Source organism: Musca autumnalis, unplaced genomic scaffold (genome assembly GCF_047663935.1).
Source record: "Musca autumnalis isolate F117 unplaced genomic scaffold, ASM4766393v1 scaffold_3, whole genome shotgun sequence".
In the NCBI taxonomy this organism is placed as follows: domain Eukaryota; kingdom Metazoa; phylum Arthropoda; class Insecta; order Diptera; family Muscidae; genus Musca; species Musca autumnalis.
Window position 1 is genome coordinate 196,594,493 of NW_027411866.1, and position 19,652 is coordinate 196,614,144.

The following is a 19,652-nucleotide window of genomic DNA, read 5'->3' on the forward strand; positions in this document are numbered from 1 at the left end:
TGATGCCATCGATGCCATGATTTTTCGATGTTTTTGCCTTATAGATAACGGTTTTCACTTCTGCGGTGGGATATGGAAGAATTGCTGACAGAATTAATTGGCGCATCGCCATAGTTGGTGTCCTCAAACGTTATAACCTTATTTCCTAGTTTTTGTAGCAACGCAAATAGGTTGCTCGTATATTTTATTCAGTTATCTGGTTCTGGTCTCTCTGTGTCCAGATTCAAAAATTCTCAAGCCTGGACTGGCTGCGTTCATAAAGAATCAGGTGACAGGTGAGTAGGGTTAACTGGGCAGTTAAACAAATTCAACGTATCGAGCGGTTCCAATCCATCTGCAGGGCATGTGTTGAGTATCGTCCCATTAATTCGGGTCCAATATGAATTGATGCGGCTGCACTCGTGTGCAGACCTCGACTGATAAGTGTGAATATGTTGCGTAAAGCTGTTGTGATGCTAAGCATTTTCCGGAATCTACGCTGATGTTGGGCAACTGGAAAACTTTTTTGCATCATAGGGAAGAGTAGTGCCTAGAGAATCTTTGCTACTGCGGATAAGAAGGAGTCGACTTGTAACATTCACCTATGCTGGCATCCTTGCCTGGCTTCATTAGCGAGACCAAAGTACCAACTTTCCAGGCTTCTGGTAAAATATGGGTGGCTAATGATAGATTGAAGGCACTTGTTAAATTATCTCAACTATCCGAATCTTAAGGAATGGTAGCAGTCAGAAGCGGTGACTGACAATAGAACAGTGTAATAGAACAGTGATGGTGGCGCTTGACTTATACAGTCTGGCACTCCACGCTGTTTGAGGACATTGAGCAGACAACCCTCCGGCCACGCTTGAAACGTTAGATAGTCAATTATATGTGTGGACGGCAGTCGTACGTGGAATTCAGGAACAAGAAGTCCAAACCCCGTAGAGTGAAACAGGGAGTTGGCCAAGGTGGGGTGATATCTCCGGAACTGTTTAACCTCTACCCCTCCGGTATTCCGCCCCATCCAGACGGCATCGAGATCGTAACGTATGCGGATGATTGCACGATCCTGGCGTCGTGTACCCATCCTGATGACATCTGTGAGAGACTAAACAACTATTTAACCGATCTTACCACCTTTTTCCATTCGAGGAATATGCAGATTTCCGCCACAAAATCAACAGCCACTCTGTTCACCACATGGACAGCGCAGTTTGGAAGAGAATGAATGTCGTGGTCGACGGTAGCAGAATTCCGAACACAAACTGCCCCAAAATTTTAGGGGTCACATTCGACACTGCTTTCACGTCGTGCGCGCACGCCACAGCTATCTACGACAAACTGAAAAGTAGGAACAAGGTCCTCAAGTCCCTAGCCGGCAGCACTTAGGGTGCAGATAAAGAAACATTGTTGACCACATGTAACGCAATAGGTCGGTCTGTGGTAAGCTATGCGGCGCCAGTCTGGTCCCTGAGATTATGTCATATGAATTGGAAAGATTCAAACTTTCCAGAATGCCGCACTGAGAACAGCAACAGGATGCCTCCTCAAATCTTCAGTGGACCATCTACATGAGGAGGCAAAAATTCTTCCAGCAAAGCAACACAATGAGATGCTTTCGTTGCAGTACCTGCTTGGATGTTACCGTGTGAGCCATCCCAATCACCATCTTGTGGGTAGGCTCGACACATTCAGGCAGATCAGGAAGGATATCCATGCTCTAGAGGGAGAGGTCCAACGATACAGGAGGGACCCCTAGATCAACAAGCGTATCAAACAGGTTTAAATTGTATTCACACGGATGCAGTTGCCAAGGCCTTAAGCAATTATAGTGTGAATAAAGTCCTCGAAATACATCCCCTATCTATTGCAGCTGAGGAGCGTCAGCTGCCACGACAAACTAGAGTAGTTTTAGATCAACTACGACTGCCCAGTATGTGGCATAGGCCCGCACGACACAAAACACCTTTTCAACTGCCCAGCCAAACCTACTCATCTAAACCCAGTGGATCTGTGGTCACTTTCCTGGAACTGGAGATAGACCCAGAGCCAGATTGAACAGAAGAACGAACATACAAACATAATAACAAGCACTGTTACAACAACAACAACAACAGGCAAATTCTCTGAATCCTTGCCAATTTCCTTGTCCAATGCTCAGGAAAGTGCGGCGGTTAGAAGTTATGATGTCGGTGATTTGTTTCTCGGCCATCGATATACCCCTCTGGTCATTGCCAAGGGCTAAATGCCAAAGCTCATGATGAGTCGCCCATACTTGTTGAGGTGACGGCCCTCGGTCGAAGGTACCTCTGAATCCACAGGCCGCCATAGGACTGCTATTGCTTATATTTCAGTCGTTCTTCGGGTGCCAGATAGGTTTCCTGGTTTATGAGTGCAAAGTTGTATTCCATTAGCCATCCGGACAGGATTGCCGCAGTTGGTCACAATTATTTGCAAATCGCAAGGCTTCTCCACAGTGAATACTATTAGGATGTGATCAGGAATAAGGACCGCAGGTGTTTGCAATATTATGGCTATAAGCGAAGAACTGACTATGGTGGTGTCTAGGGAGCTAATACTATGGACCACTTCAGAAACGTCGATCTTTTCTGTGATCTTGGGCTCGTTGTTAAAACCATCTTTCAAGATAACCGATGAATGCTATCTCCCTCATGCTGATGTCGGATAGAGTCCATTGACGATCTCAAGTTCATTACCTCCAGTTTGAACTGAGATGGCAAGCGCCTCAAGGTATTCGTCTATGTCACAATTATTGCTGACAGCTTGGCCTCATCCACAATTTCTTTCCAAACCTGTCTTACAATGACATTGTTTTCGATTGGTACCAAATTTAGTACATTTGATATTGGGTGAACGAATGGAGCTAAAATCCTGAAATTTGGTATAGGGTGATTTAGAAGAGTACTTCAAAAAGCGTACGAAAAGTGCTTCTATTATTGATATTATATTTTTTTCGTAATTATTTAATTACAAAATAAATCCAAAACCCACTTTGCTAATCTAGCACCAAAAATTACAATTCTTTAAATAAATTAAAGAAATCACAGATATTTCAAGTACAACCACTGAAACAACTCAAACATGATATTGACCTCCCCCATTTCCGTAATACAATTCATTTTTTCTTCAGTAAATTCTTATTGTAAAAATTCATTTTTTTTTTTTTTTTTTTTTTTTTTTGTTCAACAACATGCAATAATTATACAGTTATTACGGCAAACAAAAGTAATTCACATGCAAAAGCATCGTTTTGCACAAAGAAAAACAAAAATAACTACATACAAATAAATAAAAACGACCTTCAAGACCGTGAGATTCACTCCTTTTTTAATGAACAGAAAAACGTCTGACTGGCAGATCAACAAAGATCAGATAACAGAATTTGTTATTACTGACACACTATAACTCCAAACCTACGTGCATACACAACTACTCTACAACTATCGTTTTCTTTATTCAAACTTGCAACTTAATAGCTCCAGATGTACGTACAATGGTGTTGTCTGTTGTTACAATAAGATGATACTATGACATTTAAATATGTTCGCACATGTCTCAGAAAACGGAACTCAGCTGGTTGTAGATTTAAAACAGATAGTTGTAACTGCTTACAGTTAATTTTATAGATTGTATGCTGACAATTATTCATTCTATTGGAAGGTTAGAATGCATATAAATCATATGCCTATACTATATACAACAGGAATTAAAGAATCAGTTGGCTCTACCGATAGCTACAGTCAACCAAAAAATCTACATACACCCTATAAATCTCGAGTTTTAAGGGTAAGGAAACATTTTTATGAAAATCCAAGTACATAGTTCTATTTCATATCCCTAATAAACAATTTTTGTATTCCCTTATTGTTCCACTTGGGAGCATAGGGCTTCTACAAGAAAATTATATCTTATTTTATCGATACATAAGGTTTTTATATCATTGATTGATTTGTTTATTCGTAGTAATTCATTAAGCGTTTATTGGTAATTTTAGAACAAGACGTTTATTTGTATTTATTGAACGTTTGTAGCATATTACCTCCAATACTTTGGCTTATAAACAAAATCTAGAAAAAAGATTCTTGTGATCTTTTGTTTTTGGAATTTTTGATAAGAGCAGTAAGAATATAGTCTCTAACACGTTTTTGTGATGAACTATTTTGAACATCATAACAATTACAAATTCCACTGTGAAACGAAATTTTGGGGCACAGATAATTCCTTTTGGGGATGAAAGCCCTTGGTGAGTATATTAAGAATCCCGAAGGACAGATCCCCCGTGAGTCGAATTTTCGCTGAGAAAATTTTAGGTACGAATATCGTTGACAACTAATCGATTTTGTCGCGTTTTCATGGTCATTTTTGACATTTACCCTGTTTTGGCTCAGAAGCTATGTTTTGTGTTTTCGTATAGTCTGTATATTCGAACAACCAATAAATAACAGATATACAAAAAACAAAATATAGTCTTTTTCTAAACAAAACCGGGTAAATGTCAAAAATGACCATGAAAACGCGACAAAATCGATGAGTTGTCAATGAGAGTCGTACCTAAAATTTTCTAAGCGACATTTGTGCCGAACATTTCGGAGCTGAAAAACGTCATCTTGTGATACTTTTATAGCCGTTCTTAAAATAAGGAACGAAGAGGACTTCGAAGGAAGCGAGTTAGAAGGTCGAAATGCTCTACGAAAATAATCCTTATTCGATTTGACTGAAGACATGCCATCTCATAAGTAAGCTAAAACAATAGTTAACAATGATATTATAATAATTTCAGATGCCTTACAAAATCTTCAGCAGAATCTTCATCACGCCATAACTCGGAAGTTCGATTAGCGGTGGATCTGTCTTTCGGGATTCTTAATATACTCATCAACGGTTTTCATCCCCAAAAAGAATTATCTCTGCCCCAGATTTTCAGAAGGAATAGACCGAAAATCAACAGATACGAACTTTATATAAGGCTCGCAGAAATATTGCTATAAATAATGTTTGGACCAAAGCCATATCCCGTTCGAAAGTTGTCGTGCGCACCAGCCACAACACATGATGGCCGTAGGTGTTCCCTACAGCTTTCGGACCATTTTCTCTGGAACTATGGACTTGTCCCTGACAACAACTTGTAGTAATAGGGGCCCCGAGAACAATTATTGCAAAAAAGCAAAGCGTTTCCAGAGAGGTCTTTTTATTTATTAATTAATTTATTTATTTCATATTTTTACTTATAACTAAATTATTAGCATAAAGGAAGTGAAGCCATGACTACTGATGTCTTAAACTTACGCAGGTATATTTACTAATTATACAGAGAGGTCTTAAACTGCACTTCTCCGAAAATTTTTGAAATACTCTGTGGAAGGTTATTGAAAGAGTGGATCGATATTTGGACAAAATATAACGCAGGCCAAATTTTGGACCGAATCGGTTGATCTTTTCTAGAATTATCGTGTTATCCAGTCAGCTATCCAGACGGACGAACATAGCTAAGTGGACTCCCAATTTTCTGAAACAGATTTCTTCCAAACATACTTTGGCACTAAAACCATTATTTCGATGAGAGTATAAAAAATGTAGATTGGGAAAAATTGTGTTTATGGATTTTTGCTACAATTTTGGGAGCCAGAATTTCATTTTAAAAGTATTCAAGACTGGCACGACAACAGTTTTCCTAGTTCCTGATCAATTTATGGGAAAATCCACGATAGGAATCCAGAATTTCTAAAAGAGAAGTCTGCCGATTGGACGCCAATATAGTCTATTGACAGATGTACGATTGGGCGACATAAATCTGCATAAATCAATTCTCTACTAATCCCATTTTCCTTCCATAAATTACTCAATAAAATTGGAGTGGCAAATTGAAGTCGTGATTTTGAACTTTTGTGAAGTAGTAAACAAAGGAAAGGTCCACAACATTCCATGTAAACAACAAAATTAAATGTTAAGATATTTCTAAGGTTTTCCGATTGTATACTCTTTCTTTTGGTCTTACCGAAGTGATATCACTGAATTACATAACATTCACTGTAGTTGTGGGTTATTTGATAAATTATACACCCAAAAGTATATGATAGTATTAATATATCCATAGTTTTGAACATATATTAACTCTGATACATTGTAAAAAAAAGTTCTGAAAACAAGGGAAATTGTGTTGTCTCCATCTGCGGGTTTGCTCTTCTGTTGTTGTTAGCAGTCGTCCCATTTCGTCTTTTATAATCTGGTTTTTGTACATATTTTGGTTTGCTATTTGCCCAATTATTTTGTGAAGCTCTCACATATTATTCGCTCCTGCTGAAGCCTCCGTTTCGTGGTCTATTGGTTCCTGGTTATACCGTTTGGCGATGTGCATGTATATTTGTGTGTGTTTTTATGTGGAAACAATGAGCCACCGATGACCAAGTCAAAAGTTTGACAGACTTCAATAAAACGTTCACCGTTGTTGTTTTTTGATCCCAATGCATGTTTTCCCATAATATGGCTCAAAACATCATTGCTGCTACCAATTTTTGCATTTAGGTCCTCCATAAGGATAGGTATATCCCTCTTCGGAACGCTATGTAGTGTTGCAGTAAGATAATGATAATGCGATCAGAGACAGGAGTCCATGATTTAAGTGATTTTGCAACATTTTTTGCTATTAAGAACCCTACTCCGCTTTCACACCGATTCTCTTTGTCGCTATGTAAAATAGTATTACCCTCTGAGGATGTTGTTTTATTACTATTGCACCATCTCATCTCACTGATGCCTAGAATGGCTATATAAAATCTTTCTATTTGATACTCGAGTTGTGCTAAGCGCGCTGTCTCCCTAAGCGTTGTTACGTTCTATTGTCGATTCTAATCCGAATTCGTGTGCCAATAGTCGTCAACGTGTTTCGTTAATCAGGTTTGGTTTCGGATAAGCAGGTGATTGGCCTGTTGTATCCTATGATGGGGCTGGGGCTGCCAGCTTTTAGACGCCATCCCGTCTAGGTTTAGATACACGTTTGTATAGCGAACCGCTTGCTTCAAGACCGTCATCCGCTCTCCGCTGTTCAGTCGCCGTTTTTCAATTTCTGACACGCCGACCGATATCCAGTGGTAACCATACCAGCTGATCCAGCTTCTGCTCGCCAAAGGTACTAAGGGACCAGCTGCCGTCCCTTAGGCTAGTTTTTGATCACCCCCGAGTATTTTATTTCCCCGGTACCCGCCTTATTACTGAGATAAGATAAGCTTCCCCAATTCGCCAGATGGGAGGGTCCCGATAGAGGAACTACCAATCCCCACAAAATTAGATACAACAAAAAAAATATATTCCATAGTACAAATAACGTTAAAATCTATAAAAATTAAAAAATAATAGGGAAAAAGTGTACGTACACCCCAATGAAATATGGATGTTTCCGTAAAATTTATGGAATAATCAATACGAATTTTAAATTTTTTTCTTTAGCGAATGCCTCTGGTTGCCCATGATATTATAGTCAAAATAGGAACATATTTGTGGATTATTTCAGGTCAAATTTCTTATTGAGTTAAGGTCCAAAAATTATATCAGACCTTATTACAAGGTAATTTCAAGGCTACCGCATGTAATTTGCTCCTTGGGATGCTGTGCAAACTATAAGCTTTATGAGAAAACTCAGGAATTCTTATATTTAGCGAAGCTTAGGAGCATATATTATCCACAAGAACAACTTTGAAGCGCTCTAGGTTCCCAAAATTATTAGTCTTAGTGTATTTTTTGGGGTTTTAATAACTGCCAGACTGAAACACTCAAAGAAATCTGCAAGGGTCCGCTTTAACGAGCTATACGTGAAGTCTGACCTTAAATAACGGCAATTAATCCACCAATTAAGAACCAAAAGACGTTCGATAAAGCAATAAAATGAAAAAATTGTATTGCTTATTCCATAAATTTTACGGTAATCTCAATATTTGTTTTATTAATTTTTATAGAATTTACCGTTATTCGTATTATGGAATATATTTTTGCTGTACTTAATTTTGTCCATTAGGGATATGAAGTAGAACTATGTACTTGGATTATCATAAAAATGTTTCCTTATCCTTAAAACTCGAGATTTATAGGGTGTATGTAGAATTTTTTGGTTGACTGTATATGTTGTCAGGCTATAATGGGTACTTTACACGATATGTTTTTTTCATATGAGTTGTCACTTTGCATATACATTATGTATGGGAGAAGTGACAACTCATATGTAAAAAACATACCGTTTAAAGTACTCATAACTGTAAAAGTAAGTAGCTTGTGAGGTATCCCGATACACAGTAGTAGTCCATATTCTAAATTGATTTGTGTCTCGAAGAAACAATACGATTAGGCGGCCATCAGACCATCTGCTTATTCACATGTATTCACATTTATGTTGTCACTTTGGTGGGTATACTAATATACAGAACAGCTGATGTCATACATGTGAAAAAGCAGATGGTCTGATGGCGGCCTTAGCAAAGTCTGAACTTTCGGAAAGACGGGTATTCCCTTCTAGAGTTATCGCACGCAACACTTTTGCGAAATATTTGGAATATTTGAGGAGGAGGATCCAAATCGGTTGATCCGTTCCAGTGCTAAGGTGCGCACCAGACAGACAGACGGAAGGACAGGTTTACATCAACTTCAATATGTCTGAAACGAATTTCGTCTAAGCATACTTGAGGTTTGAAATCATTACTTCGATGTATATCTTGTAATTCAACAAATCCTATTGGACACGGAGATTTGAGCTACTGGAGTAAGATGGATGACAACATCCCTTTGGACACAAAATTTTTGAGAAAAATTTAAAATAAAGATATTGTAAATGTAAAGATATAACCAATTATTTCATAAAACATATCCACTTACCCAGTCTGCCATAACAGTATCGCGGCGTAAAACATGTTCATCACTAAATATACCGAAAATACAATTCGCAAACAAACTAGGGGACAACACACAACATTTTTTTCTATTAAATCTTCACTTTTTATATTATTTTTGAACTTTTTAACACAAATTTCCAAAAAACACTTCCGACTTTTCGAAAAACTCTGACAAACTACCGTTATTAAACACGAAAGGCTTATTTACATTATTGTATTGTAATAGATTAAAAGGATTGCATTTAGAACAGTAATGTCAATATATGCAAAAAAAACCTGCGTTTATTTCACAGAGTCTTATAAAAACGGTCTTTAGTGAATTCGTTGTTGTTGTAGCAAATACATTCGTTCTCTCGTCTAGGGCTTTTATACGTACATATGTAGTAAAACTCCACTGAATATAGGGCAAATGAAATACATGTTTTCCTACAAAAAAGATTAGTCTAATTCAGTACCGGGTACCCTCACAAGTAAAGACTAAACCGTGTGCTTGTATTGTGCTAAACAACAACAAATGCCTCAACGGTTGAGGCTCAGCCGAAGGAAGACACAAGGTTTTTCTTACAGCGCACGTGCGCGTCTGTTTTTCTTCCCTTTGCTAATTATGTACCCCCACTTAAGAACTTTATTTTATATTGCACTCTTCAGAACATGAAGACCCATTCAATATTAAAGACTTTTTAGTAGTATTTGTTTTATTGATAAATTAATTTATTTTTCTCTCTGTGGCATCGGCGCGCGCCTCATCCTTCTGCTACACACGAAAAAGAATATATAATTGTATGTATATGTGTATATGCAAATATATTAAACTAAGAGTAGCTTACAATGGTAACAAAATGAGAGAAGAACATTGTCAATCATCATCATACAATATAAAAGAATGAAATCTGTATAGGAAAATACCTACAAATATACATATAAATATTTATATATGCGTACATAAAACGCCCAAAATACAATTTATATTTATATATAGTATATATGTGAAAAGATTTTCTCTTGTGATTATTTAATAAAGTAAATTTTATATACGAACATTTATGTTCACTCAAAAATATTTTTTTGTATTTTATTGTAGACTCCCCCCGCAGTTCACCGTTTGGGATTGGTTTCTCATGATATTTCATCATTTCATTGGGTGTTGTTGTTCTTGTTTCTGTTATTTAATTTACCACTTGTTGTTTAGAACTCACGACGATGATACTTATCTGGATCAAAATATGATGTGACTACAACACGATCACTGAATTTACGACCTGTCAATGCCTGTTGTGCTTTCTGGCAATCCATAACCGAATTGAATTCTACAAAAACTTTACCACAACCCGGTACATCGACACCCTCAATGGGTCGTGGTATTTCAACACTACGCACAACACCATATTTATTACATTCCTCTTTAATATCTTCCAAGATGTCTTCATATTCATCCTCGTCACGTAATTCATCGGGTGTAACCATGTTAAGAAGACACAAAACTTCGGTGGGTGGTCCAGATATACCCAACATTGCAAGACCGGGTACTTGAATGGTGACTGGAGCCGCAGTTGCTGAATTATTTTGGGCATTTTTAGCTCCAACACTGGCACGTTGCACAATGAGCTTTTTATCGCCCAATTGCATGCCATTTAGACCAGCAATAGCCTGTAAATAACGGAGAAGAATAAGTAAAATAATCAAGATGTGCATAAATAAAAAAAAGTTACCTGATCTGTAATGGTATGATCCACATATTCTGTGAAAGCATAGCCCTTGCTCAAACCGGTGCCAGTGTCCTTTACCAAATTGAAGGCCCTAAGTTGACCAAATGATAGGAGCAGTTCCTTAACCTGTGATAAAATGAAATAGAAAAACAAAATACATTGGATTTGATATCCTCACACATCTTCTTCGAAAACTATAAACAAAAACATTAATAATAACATGGAAAACTTCTGTTTTGTTGCAGTGAAAACCTCCTTTGTGTATTGGAACAACCCGAATGGAAATGGAACCTAAAAAAATTGAACGCGCTAAATATTTATTTCACGTCTCGGTGGCAGTTGCTGCTGCTGTTTTGGGAAATAAATTTTACCTGTATTTGATATCGTTCTTTTTTATTTCGTGGCTAAATTTGTCTAGAGGAAAGGAAATTGTGTACATACATAGTTTTCTATTGTGTTTGTTGTTGTAGTTGTTATCCTGAAAATCAAAAAAGAAACTTGCCTTTTTTGCATGGAGATGGGTATGTTTCGAAAAGTAATTGATTGGCGTTTAGTGTGTGTCTGAGAAATCGTCTGCTCTGGAGACATTAACTTTGGTTTATTGGTAGTTGATTTGTAGTGCAAGCGGAAGAAAGGACTCAAAAACAATTCGTATGTATGTAACAACAAGAATAATTGGAATGTTACGGCACAACAATAACACCAAGACCACCACCACCACCTAAGCTGCAAGAATATCACGAAATTATTAATAAAGGTATTTAAGACAAAAAACAAACGATATTCTTTGTTAAAGCTGCAAAAAAGTGTATAGCCTGTAATAAAACAATTATATAGTCGGAGATATATGAACTTAACCATGCCATAAGTTTCGTGTATATTTGCAGCCATCGTTTCTTTCTTTTCTTTGCTAAGGGAAAAATAACTGGTTCTTGTATGGCTGAAACAAAAACAAATTTTAAATCTAAATGTCCCGCTGCGGAGCGCTATAGCTGCAAAAAATAATAAAATGCTGAAACCTAAAAGGGATTTTTGATTTCCATCACCACAATATGTAAAGAAAGGCTGAAATAAAATTTTAGTTTCATAAATCTCCAACCAGGCTATAGAAACTGCAAAATGAAATTTATTTTCTTTTTTGTGATTTGTTGGATTTCCGCAAAGATTGTTTAGCGCTGAAACAAAAACGGCTGCAAATTTTTTTAACAACACTGAAAATGGAATATTTTCCCTGTTGATAGGAAATTGCATTTGTAAAGGATTTCTTGCAACAGACTAAGTAGCCCCCAAATACTGGCTCATCTGACAAAAAAGTGAAGATTAAACTTTATTTTATTGTAGGGGCTTTTAAAAATCAAGAGAATATACGTGATGTGGACCTCAAAGTTAAATTTATGACATGATCATGTATCGCCACAAATTAACTCTAAGCGAACAATTTTGTATACATACACGACAGAGAGGCAGGAGACTACAACAGCTCACATCTTGACGGCATAGAAATCTATGCCGACGATTCTAAGATTCAAAATGGAACAGGACGAACCGGGGCGATTTGTATGGAAGGAGTTACTGATTCTTGAGATTGTACTGAGCAAAAAAAGTCCACTAGACCATATGTCTATTGTGAAAATCGAGCCCGGATTTTTTTTATCCAGGTTTTTGGACATTTTGACATATAACAGCCAAACCATTGAGATTTTCGATCCAACACAAAGACAAAAATTGTAACCAAGACAATAATTAAGAACTCTCTAGTACATCGCATTGGAACACTCCTTCACGCAGTTCTGGTATTGAGAAAGTGGACATTTTTCGGAAAATATCGATAAATTTACAATTTGCAATTTAATTGTAATCGGCCATAGGGCTTAAAATTGCATTATATGAAAGAAATAAATATGAAATGAAATATGACACTGTCTGTGCTGTGTGTGTAATTTTCCGAAAAATGTCCACTTTCTTAAGGCCAAAATAAAAAATAAAAATTTTTAGGACAGATGATTTTGGAAGGTGTTCAAATGAAATTATTAGAATATTTAAAACATCTAACTCCCAAATAATTGAATTTAAACTTTTAATCAAACCCCGATGTATCATAAAATGAACATTTTTTTATTTTTTAAGACACGAGGTTGAGGAAATAAGGCATCGGTTCCTGGAACATAGGGCGACTTTTATGGGTGTTCCATGCGAGGTGGGCTGAAGTCCATCGGACGGATCATAGGTTGCGAATAGTGAAAAGCCTTCTGATATTAAGGCTAGCTGCGAATAAGTAAATCACAAATAAGCATTCCAGAACGATCTGCGGGTGGTAACACTGGGAAGACATGTTGATGCCATCTTCAACAGTTCTCCACATCAGGAATTGCTCACAGTGCGTAGCCCGGTCGTAAAACCAACCTACCCATAAAAAACGAAAAGTGTTGGTTTCGTCCGATTTCTTTTTTTTTTTTTTTTGTAGTTTTTAGCAAAATTTTCTGACCGAGTTAGCTATAATTATTAGGTATCAAGTATTCCTAGTGGTCAAATGTTAAATTATAGCTGAATTGCTTAGAAAATATAGCTAAAAAGAACTTCAAAATACCTGAAATCGGGCGATACCGTTATATTGAGACTATACCAAAATGTAGACCGATGTTGCCAATAACTTCTTCTGCATACGACCTGTCCTACTTCTTATTGTAAAACGCAAAATTATTGGTCTCTAACTTACCGAATAATATCGTTAATTGCTGAAATTACAAGCATTTTAATTTTAGCGACTTTTTGACGGTGACTCAAAAAATGAGTTAGAGTATCGCTCCACTGATCAAGAATATACATGGATACTTTATAAGGTTGCAAAGGTAAAGGTTGTTCCTCAAAAAATTATCGAGATAAGCTTTTCCGAGCTAAATTTATTATTCCGGAATCAGTAGTGGGATTCTGTAACTCATTTTTGCTGTTATCGATAATTGTCGGTAAAATTAAAATGCAAATGTGGCAAGGTATACATCGGTACAACAAAGAGGAGTTTAAGCACACGAATATCAGAACACAACAATGACATACAAAAAGGAAAACAAACGACCGCTTTATCACAACACTGTTTAGAATTTGGCCACTCAGCTGACTTTGGAAATGTCAACATACTTGACAAAGAGAGGATAGAAAATAAGAGATACACTCTCGAAAGCCTAAGAATACAACAGAAAATGGAAAGTGCAATCAACAGAAAAGAAGACAAAGACAACACCAACGCAATATATACATTAGCAATAATTTAGTCTTATTAAACAGTCTGTGATTTCTAGTGTTAAGGAGCTTTGTGATATTTATTTTTAATTTTTTATAATTATTTTTGCATTTATACACTTTTTTAATTGTTGTGTCGTTTTTTTAATACCATCAATTGACAATTTTTAAATGTGAAACTGACGAAAGATTATTTGTAAGTATACAATTCCTTAGTGCTAAGAGAAACAGAATGTAAATATGAAAAATAATTATTTTGATGTATTATTCACCCTTATTACGGTTGGCGTAGTCGTAGACGTTCAAGTGACGTAGACGTTGTCGTAGGCGTAGTCGTAAGATACATTTTTATATGATGAAAAATTATATACAACGACATTTTTTGTCTTTTATAGCATTTTATGTCCTTAAAAAATCGAAAGAAATACATTTGTAATTTCCAGAACGCATTTCTTGGTTTAAATACAACATTTATTTTTTTTTTTGATACGACAAATCGGTATTACGTATGGCGTAACACGACAAATTGGTATTACGTATGGCGTTGAAATACGAGGAAAGAGTCGTGACCGATTTTGTAAACGACAGCATATAAAAATAAAAACAAATTAATTTCAAAAGAATTTTTTGGCAATGATTGTTAAAATATATTGGAAAATAACTATAATAAATACAAATTTTTCTACTTTGATTCATTTGCGTAAGATAAATTTCGTGTCTTTATCAGATGACAAACTTTCTATTGAAAATTTGTTAGAGTACTCATATAACGATTGATGCAATGTAAATTTCTTAGTTCTTGCTCAAAAGATGATTTCAAACGAATTGTTTTACAATTAAAAAAAAATATATTTTTTAAATTTTGTATGAGAAAAAAATTGTCGTTGTCGTAAATGTTACGTGGTACCAAAAAATATCCCTACGACAACGACTACGCCAACGACCACAAAAACGTCTACGCCAAACACTTATTTTGATTGTAAAAACTATAGGGTTAGTTTTTCTTCTGAATTAAAAGTTTAAAAATGATCTACTAATAATTCTAATTATGTTTGTTACCAAAAGAATTCTTTAAAAATAGAAATTTTTGCTTTTTTGTTCAAAAACATACATAATACCAATTAGACGTTACGACACGTCAGCTTGCAATTTTGGATACGACAACGCCAACCGTAATAAGGGTGATTGTTGTCGTTACCAGATTGAATAAAACTTTATCCCTGAAGATGTTGGAAAATCCCAACGAAACGTCGGATGAAAAATGAAATAAATAGTCTTTATTTTCATTAATAACTCAAATGACCTTATAGCCCGATTAGACTAAGTCTAAATTTACACATGCTTATAATTTCGATAATTAACGAAATTGTTCGGTAAGTTAACGATGAATAAAAAGTAGTCGCTAGTCTCTACCGACACAAACAGTGATGCCAACTTTTCTTTATGTTTTTAGTTATAATTTTGCGATTTAATTTTACCGATTTTTGTCGGTAACCACAAAAATGAGATACAGAATCCCACTACAGGACAATTGACTGCAGAAATCAGAAATTGAAGAAAAGAACTACCGAGTAAAAACTCTTACCACTACGGGATCGGGGAAAATGGCCGAAGAAATCAACAGATTGTCCTTGCGGGAATGTAGAAAGCTAAGGAGGAGCATTACATACAATTTTTCTCGATCTTATCTTTAATTTTTTTTTATTTATTTTTTTTTTTTTGTAAATTTGACTATTTTTTCTGGCGGTAAAACTCTTGTTTGTTAAGTCTACTTTCTGGAATTATGAACCTCCAAATTTCCTGCAACTGTAAAATTTCCACGAAACCGATATTTTAGGAAAAAATTTCAGAACTTTAAACATGTTACGTTTTACTTTGAATATTCTGGTACAGTCGACATTCTCTATAATAAATAATTCTCTGTTACTAAATAACGAGTTGAAAAATTAACTGAATTGTTTTTCAAACTTCCCATATGGATTTGTAAGTTTAAAGTGTCAAAAATTAATAGCTGGGAAGGTACTTGCAATTTCGAAGAAAATAGTATTTTAACCATTTAATAATAATTAAAATTAGAAGCCCAATAAATGTAATGAATCAATTAAGGTCAAAACTCATTCAGCACTTGGCTCAATTTTCTGATTAAGTTATTTCTGGTAAAAGAATAAAAGGCGAAGGACAACCTAATTCGAATTTGTCTTGGACCTTCTTTATTCCTTTACCAAAAATTACAAGCCAAGAAAGCGAAGCAAGCAAGGAAAATCCATTGAGTTTTAACCTTTTAAGTTATTGACATGTCATAACAACTTGTGCTAGCTGCAAAAAATTTCCAAATTAAGGGAGGAAAATGTAATTGTTAGCATTCGAGTAAACACCCCATTCTGTGAAATTTTGTGCTGTGAAAAATTGTCAAGGATTAAATGCAAAAAAGAAATGGCAATTTCTTAAAAGAAATTAAGCATTTCAACAAAATCGCCGACAACAGCAGAATCTTATTAAATACCTGTTCCTCGTTCAAATAATTTGGTAAACCACCAATGAAAATCTTATGCGGAGAATCTGGAACCACTGTAGATATAACACCATTTGCTAAAAATTAAAAAAAAAGAAATCAATTAGTATCTTATTTAATAATTATAAAAAGATAACTTACAAACTGGTTGTGGCATTGGTGATGCATCAACAACACCCGGCATTGGTTGATAATCGTGTGGTCGACGTATCTTCAAACTTTGTCCCTTGAAATTGATTCCATCGAATGCCATGGCCTGTGTGGTTTCATCGGTTGAACGGAATTCAAGGAATGCAAAATTTTTGTCCAAATTAATTTGACAAGCCAAAACAGGATTACCATCGGCCTGTGCCAAACCGGTCAAATGCATTTGTTGATTAAAGAATTCCATCATTTCATCTTCAGTGACCCCAAATGGTATATTGCCGACATACAAGCGTCGAGCCTGTCTGGTAATAGTCGAACCGACTACCGGCACAGCAGCTTGAGGAATATCAGGAACGGTATTGGCGGGTATTTGTCCAGATGCTTGCATAGCTTTGTATTGCAATGGTGTAATGTGTTCGAATCCTGGTGGGGGTACATCCCAATACAACGAAGGCTTGCGACGTTTTGTATTGCCTCTGCCACGAGGACCACTACTGGCGCCGGGAATATTCGCCATACCACGTTCATCGCGACGACGACGTTCTTCACGATCACGCGAACGTTCCCGGGAACGACGCCTATCGCGAGAACGTGAACGGCTTCTGTGCCTGCGTCTATCCCGATCTGAAAAAACCGAGAAAAATGGAAATATCGTTTTAGCGTGCTACATAAGGACGGCAATGTGTATACACACATTTTGTTAAATTTTCATTATTTCATGCTTTCACTTTTCAAACAATAACTTACCATCTGCACCCATTTTTAAAGAAATTGATTTGTTTTACTTTTTGCCTTGTTCGTTAAATTACTTAAAATCTTTTCTGTGCTTCTTTTTTAATTAAAATTATGCTAAAATCTTTTCATGTATTTTCCTGCTTGCTTGGTTTTCAGTTTATCAACGAACAATGGGTGATTCGTATATTTGTCAAACTTGATAATCTATTACAAATTTATGTCAATTACAAAGAAGCATGTTGATGTTAAGGGAGCTGCCCACATACAGTATGCAAAGTTCATATTCGTACACACCTAAAAAATGAATAAAATCGTTATTGATTCCATATTTTATGGGCAAATATGAAATAATTGATAGGAATTATCCATGATACAATGATACAAGGTAATCTCATTTCAAAAAACCGTCCTTGAGCTGTCACATACAACCCTGTGTCGAAACAGTATACATAAATGTTGTTTTTGTAAGTGTCAATAACAATTTGTTTACGTTTTATTTATATTTTGTACAAAACTGAATAAACTGTAACGATTGCGAAAATAAATAAGTCAAGCGAAATATTTGGTCGTATTTCGGGAGAAATTGTGTTAAGTTTTTATCTTCCATCTATAATTGGTCAATTGAGGACGTTTCTGCGGTTACAAAATTAAATATTTTCATAAGCTCGGAAGGAATTGCCAAGAAAAATGAGAAACGGTATGAAAATTCGCTAAAATAAAAGCTCAATGTAAAAGCAGATCGACATTTCGTTTTTCAGTTTTTGAATACTCACGACACGAAATGAAATTGTGGAATACAACATTAAACTGTTTTTATGTTGTTATTTTCGTTAATGAAGAGTTCAGCCAACGCCATCAAGGTCAGTTTTCCGTATATTCGGAAAATAATAGGCAAATCAAGGAAGACCACATTTACTTGCCAGCAGTGCTCAAGTAACCCATTCGCCCTGATGTCAACGATATCTAACAAACGTCAACCTTATGTTTCAGCGAACAAGCTGGTAAGTAATTGTGCCAGAGTGATGATTAATGGATTTATATTGAATGTGCGCTGCTTGTTACAGGTCCCGAAACCCTGCTGAATAATGGTGCGGGTGCTTTCGTTAGGATGTGCGGTGGAGGTAGCGTGTTCCTCCCTACAAAAACTTATCGCCATTGTAAACCGGCTCCGCTACGCTTTGGTCTTGCAATTGCTGCTATTGGCGTCCCAGCCCAGTCCAATCTAAAGGATTAACCAGCCGAACGAAGATAAAAACACCACCTACTTTTAGATAATTCTGTTCTGGGAATGGCTTTTTAATTTTGAAACTACCGCATTTCCCGACGTACACCTCTCATGCCTTCTGTAACATTCCCGGCTTTGAAACTATGGGTCTGTCGAAATTTTACATGCAAGAAGATGTTGGCTTATCGTCCCTTCATCACCACAGGTAGTGCTTTCGGTCATAATTCCAACGGTGTATAACTTTTGTTCCGAGATATATGCCTAGAAACTCCAACTTATACTTAGACAATGCATATTGTATATTGCTGTGTTCGGGGGAGAAGCCATACCTGTAATAACAACATTTGTAACGATTCCAATTTAGTAAAAACGTTTAACTTAAGTTCTTGTTAGGGGGTTTTCGGAACCTTCGAGGCCTATATGTCGCGAAGTATACATTTTGTACACCGTTGGAATCAGGGCCAAAAGGACTACCTATCGTAAAAATGTCGAATTGTTCCGCCAGGTACACCTAGAGGGAAGAAGTTCCAAGATCTTTCGTCGTCTCAATCCACTGTCCAATGTACGTCTACTCATCAACACGAATCCCTATATTGAGTTGTTATTACTTTGTAACGTGGTAACTTAAGTCAAGAAATAATATATCCCCTACATCAGTTGTGGCCAAGGATGCTGTCGCTTTGGTTGGTTTTTCCACACTGAATACGAAGTCAAAAAAAGACAACAAAACATATTTTTATTTGATTTGTTATTTTTATTTCCATTTGTAAAAATCTTGACCATTCAACTTAGGTCCAACGAGAAATTAATAAAAATTAATTTTAAAAATGTTTATGCGTTTTTATTGGGATAGCTGGATATCTGTTTCTATATTAAAGAATGATACAACCTTCCTCAACCCAAGATGGATAGCACCGATTTGTCTCGCCTTCTTAAATCTGCAAGATGCTCCCTGGCCCACGCAAGAAGGTCTTCCGTCGTGGCCGTAATTTTATACGTTTGTGTGGTAGGCATTATAACAGCGGGCCTAATTTTTCCATTGATAGACCTAATGAACATACACAAAATACATTTATAGCGTTGTAATAAAGGCTACTAAAAACTTTAGTGCGAGATATGTATGAAGGAGTGGCCCTAAACATTGTGTCATTTTGGGGTTGTTCATTGAGAAAACGGAAACGTCCTCTCATTAATTAAGCCTTTAACTTATCCTC

General features: G+C 36.2%; 2 protein-coding genes and 1 long non-coding RNA gene across 3 annotated transcripts in view; 1 reads left to right on the forward strand and 2 right to left on the reverse strand.

Annotated features, from left to right (window-relative positions):
• The window catches only part of LOC141398666 (protein obstructor-E-like), a 505,056-nt gene extending 496,035 nt beyond the window's left edge, over positions 1-9,021 (reverse strand). The window contains exon 1 of the mRNA XM_073976192.1: positions 8,860-9,021. The gene's annotated coding sequence lies outside the window, so the exon portion shown is untranslated. The remainder of the gene's footprint in view (positions 1-8,859) is intronic.
• A 532-nt stretch (positions 9,022-9,553) lies between these two features.
• On the reverse strand, positions 9,554-17,435 carry LOC141398663 (splicing factor U2AF 50 kDa subunit-like). Its single transcript, XM_073976185.1, has 5 exons — positions 17,226-17,435; positions 16,473-17,102; positions 16,323-16,408; positions 10,586-10,708; positions 9,554-10,523 (listed from the first exon to the last, which is right to left on the reverse strand). Exons 1-5 carry the CDS (start codon positions 17,236-17,238, stop codon positions 10,062-10,064), a joined length of 1,314 nt encoding a protein of 437 aa, XP_073832286.1. The 5' UTR covers positions 17,239-17,435; the 3' UTR covers positions 9,554-10,061.
• Positions 17,436-17,774: 339 nt separating this feature from the next.
• On the forward strand, positions 17,775-19,075 carry LOC141396906 (uncharacterized). Its single transcript, XR_012411263.1, has 4 exons — positions 17,775-17,910; positions 17,972-18,214; positions 18,278-18,643; positions 18,944-19,075. It is a non-coding gene; the product is annotated as an uncharacterized lncRNA (long non-coding RNA).
• Positions 19,076-19,652: the final 577 nt, after the last annotated feature.

Bases quoted from the DNA above. Each gene is read 5' to 3' on its own strand.
- LOC141398663 (XM_073976185.1), bottom strand. The intron at 10,709-16,322 runs GTATTTAATAAG...ATTTTATCACAG, and splicing joins ATTATTTGAACGAGGAACAG to GTTAAGGAACTGCTCCTATC. The intron at 10,524-10,585 runs GTAACTTTTTTT...CGTTATTTACAG, and splicing joins ATCATACCATTACAGATCAG to GCTATTGCTGGTCTAAATGG.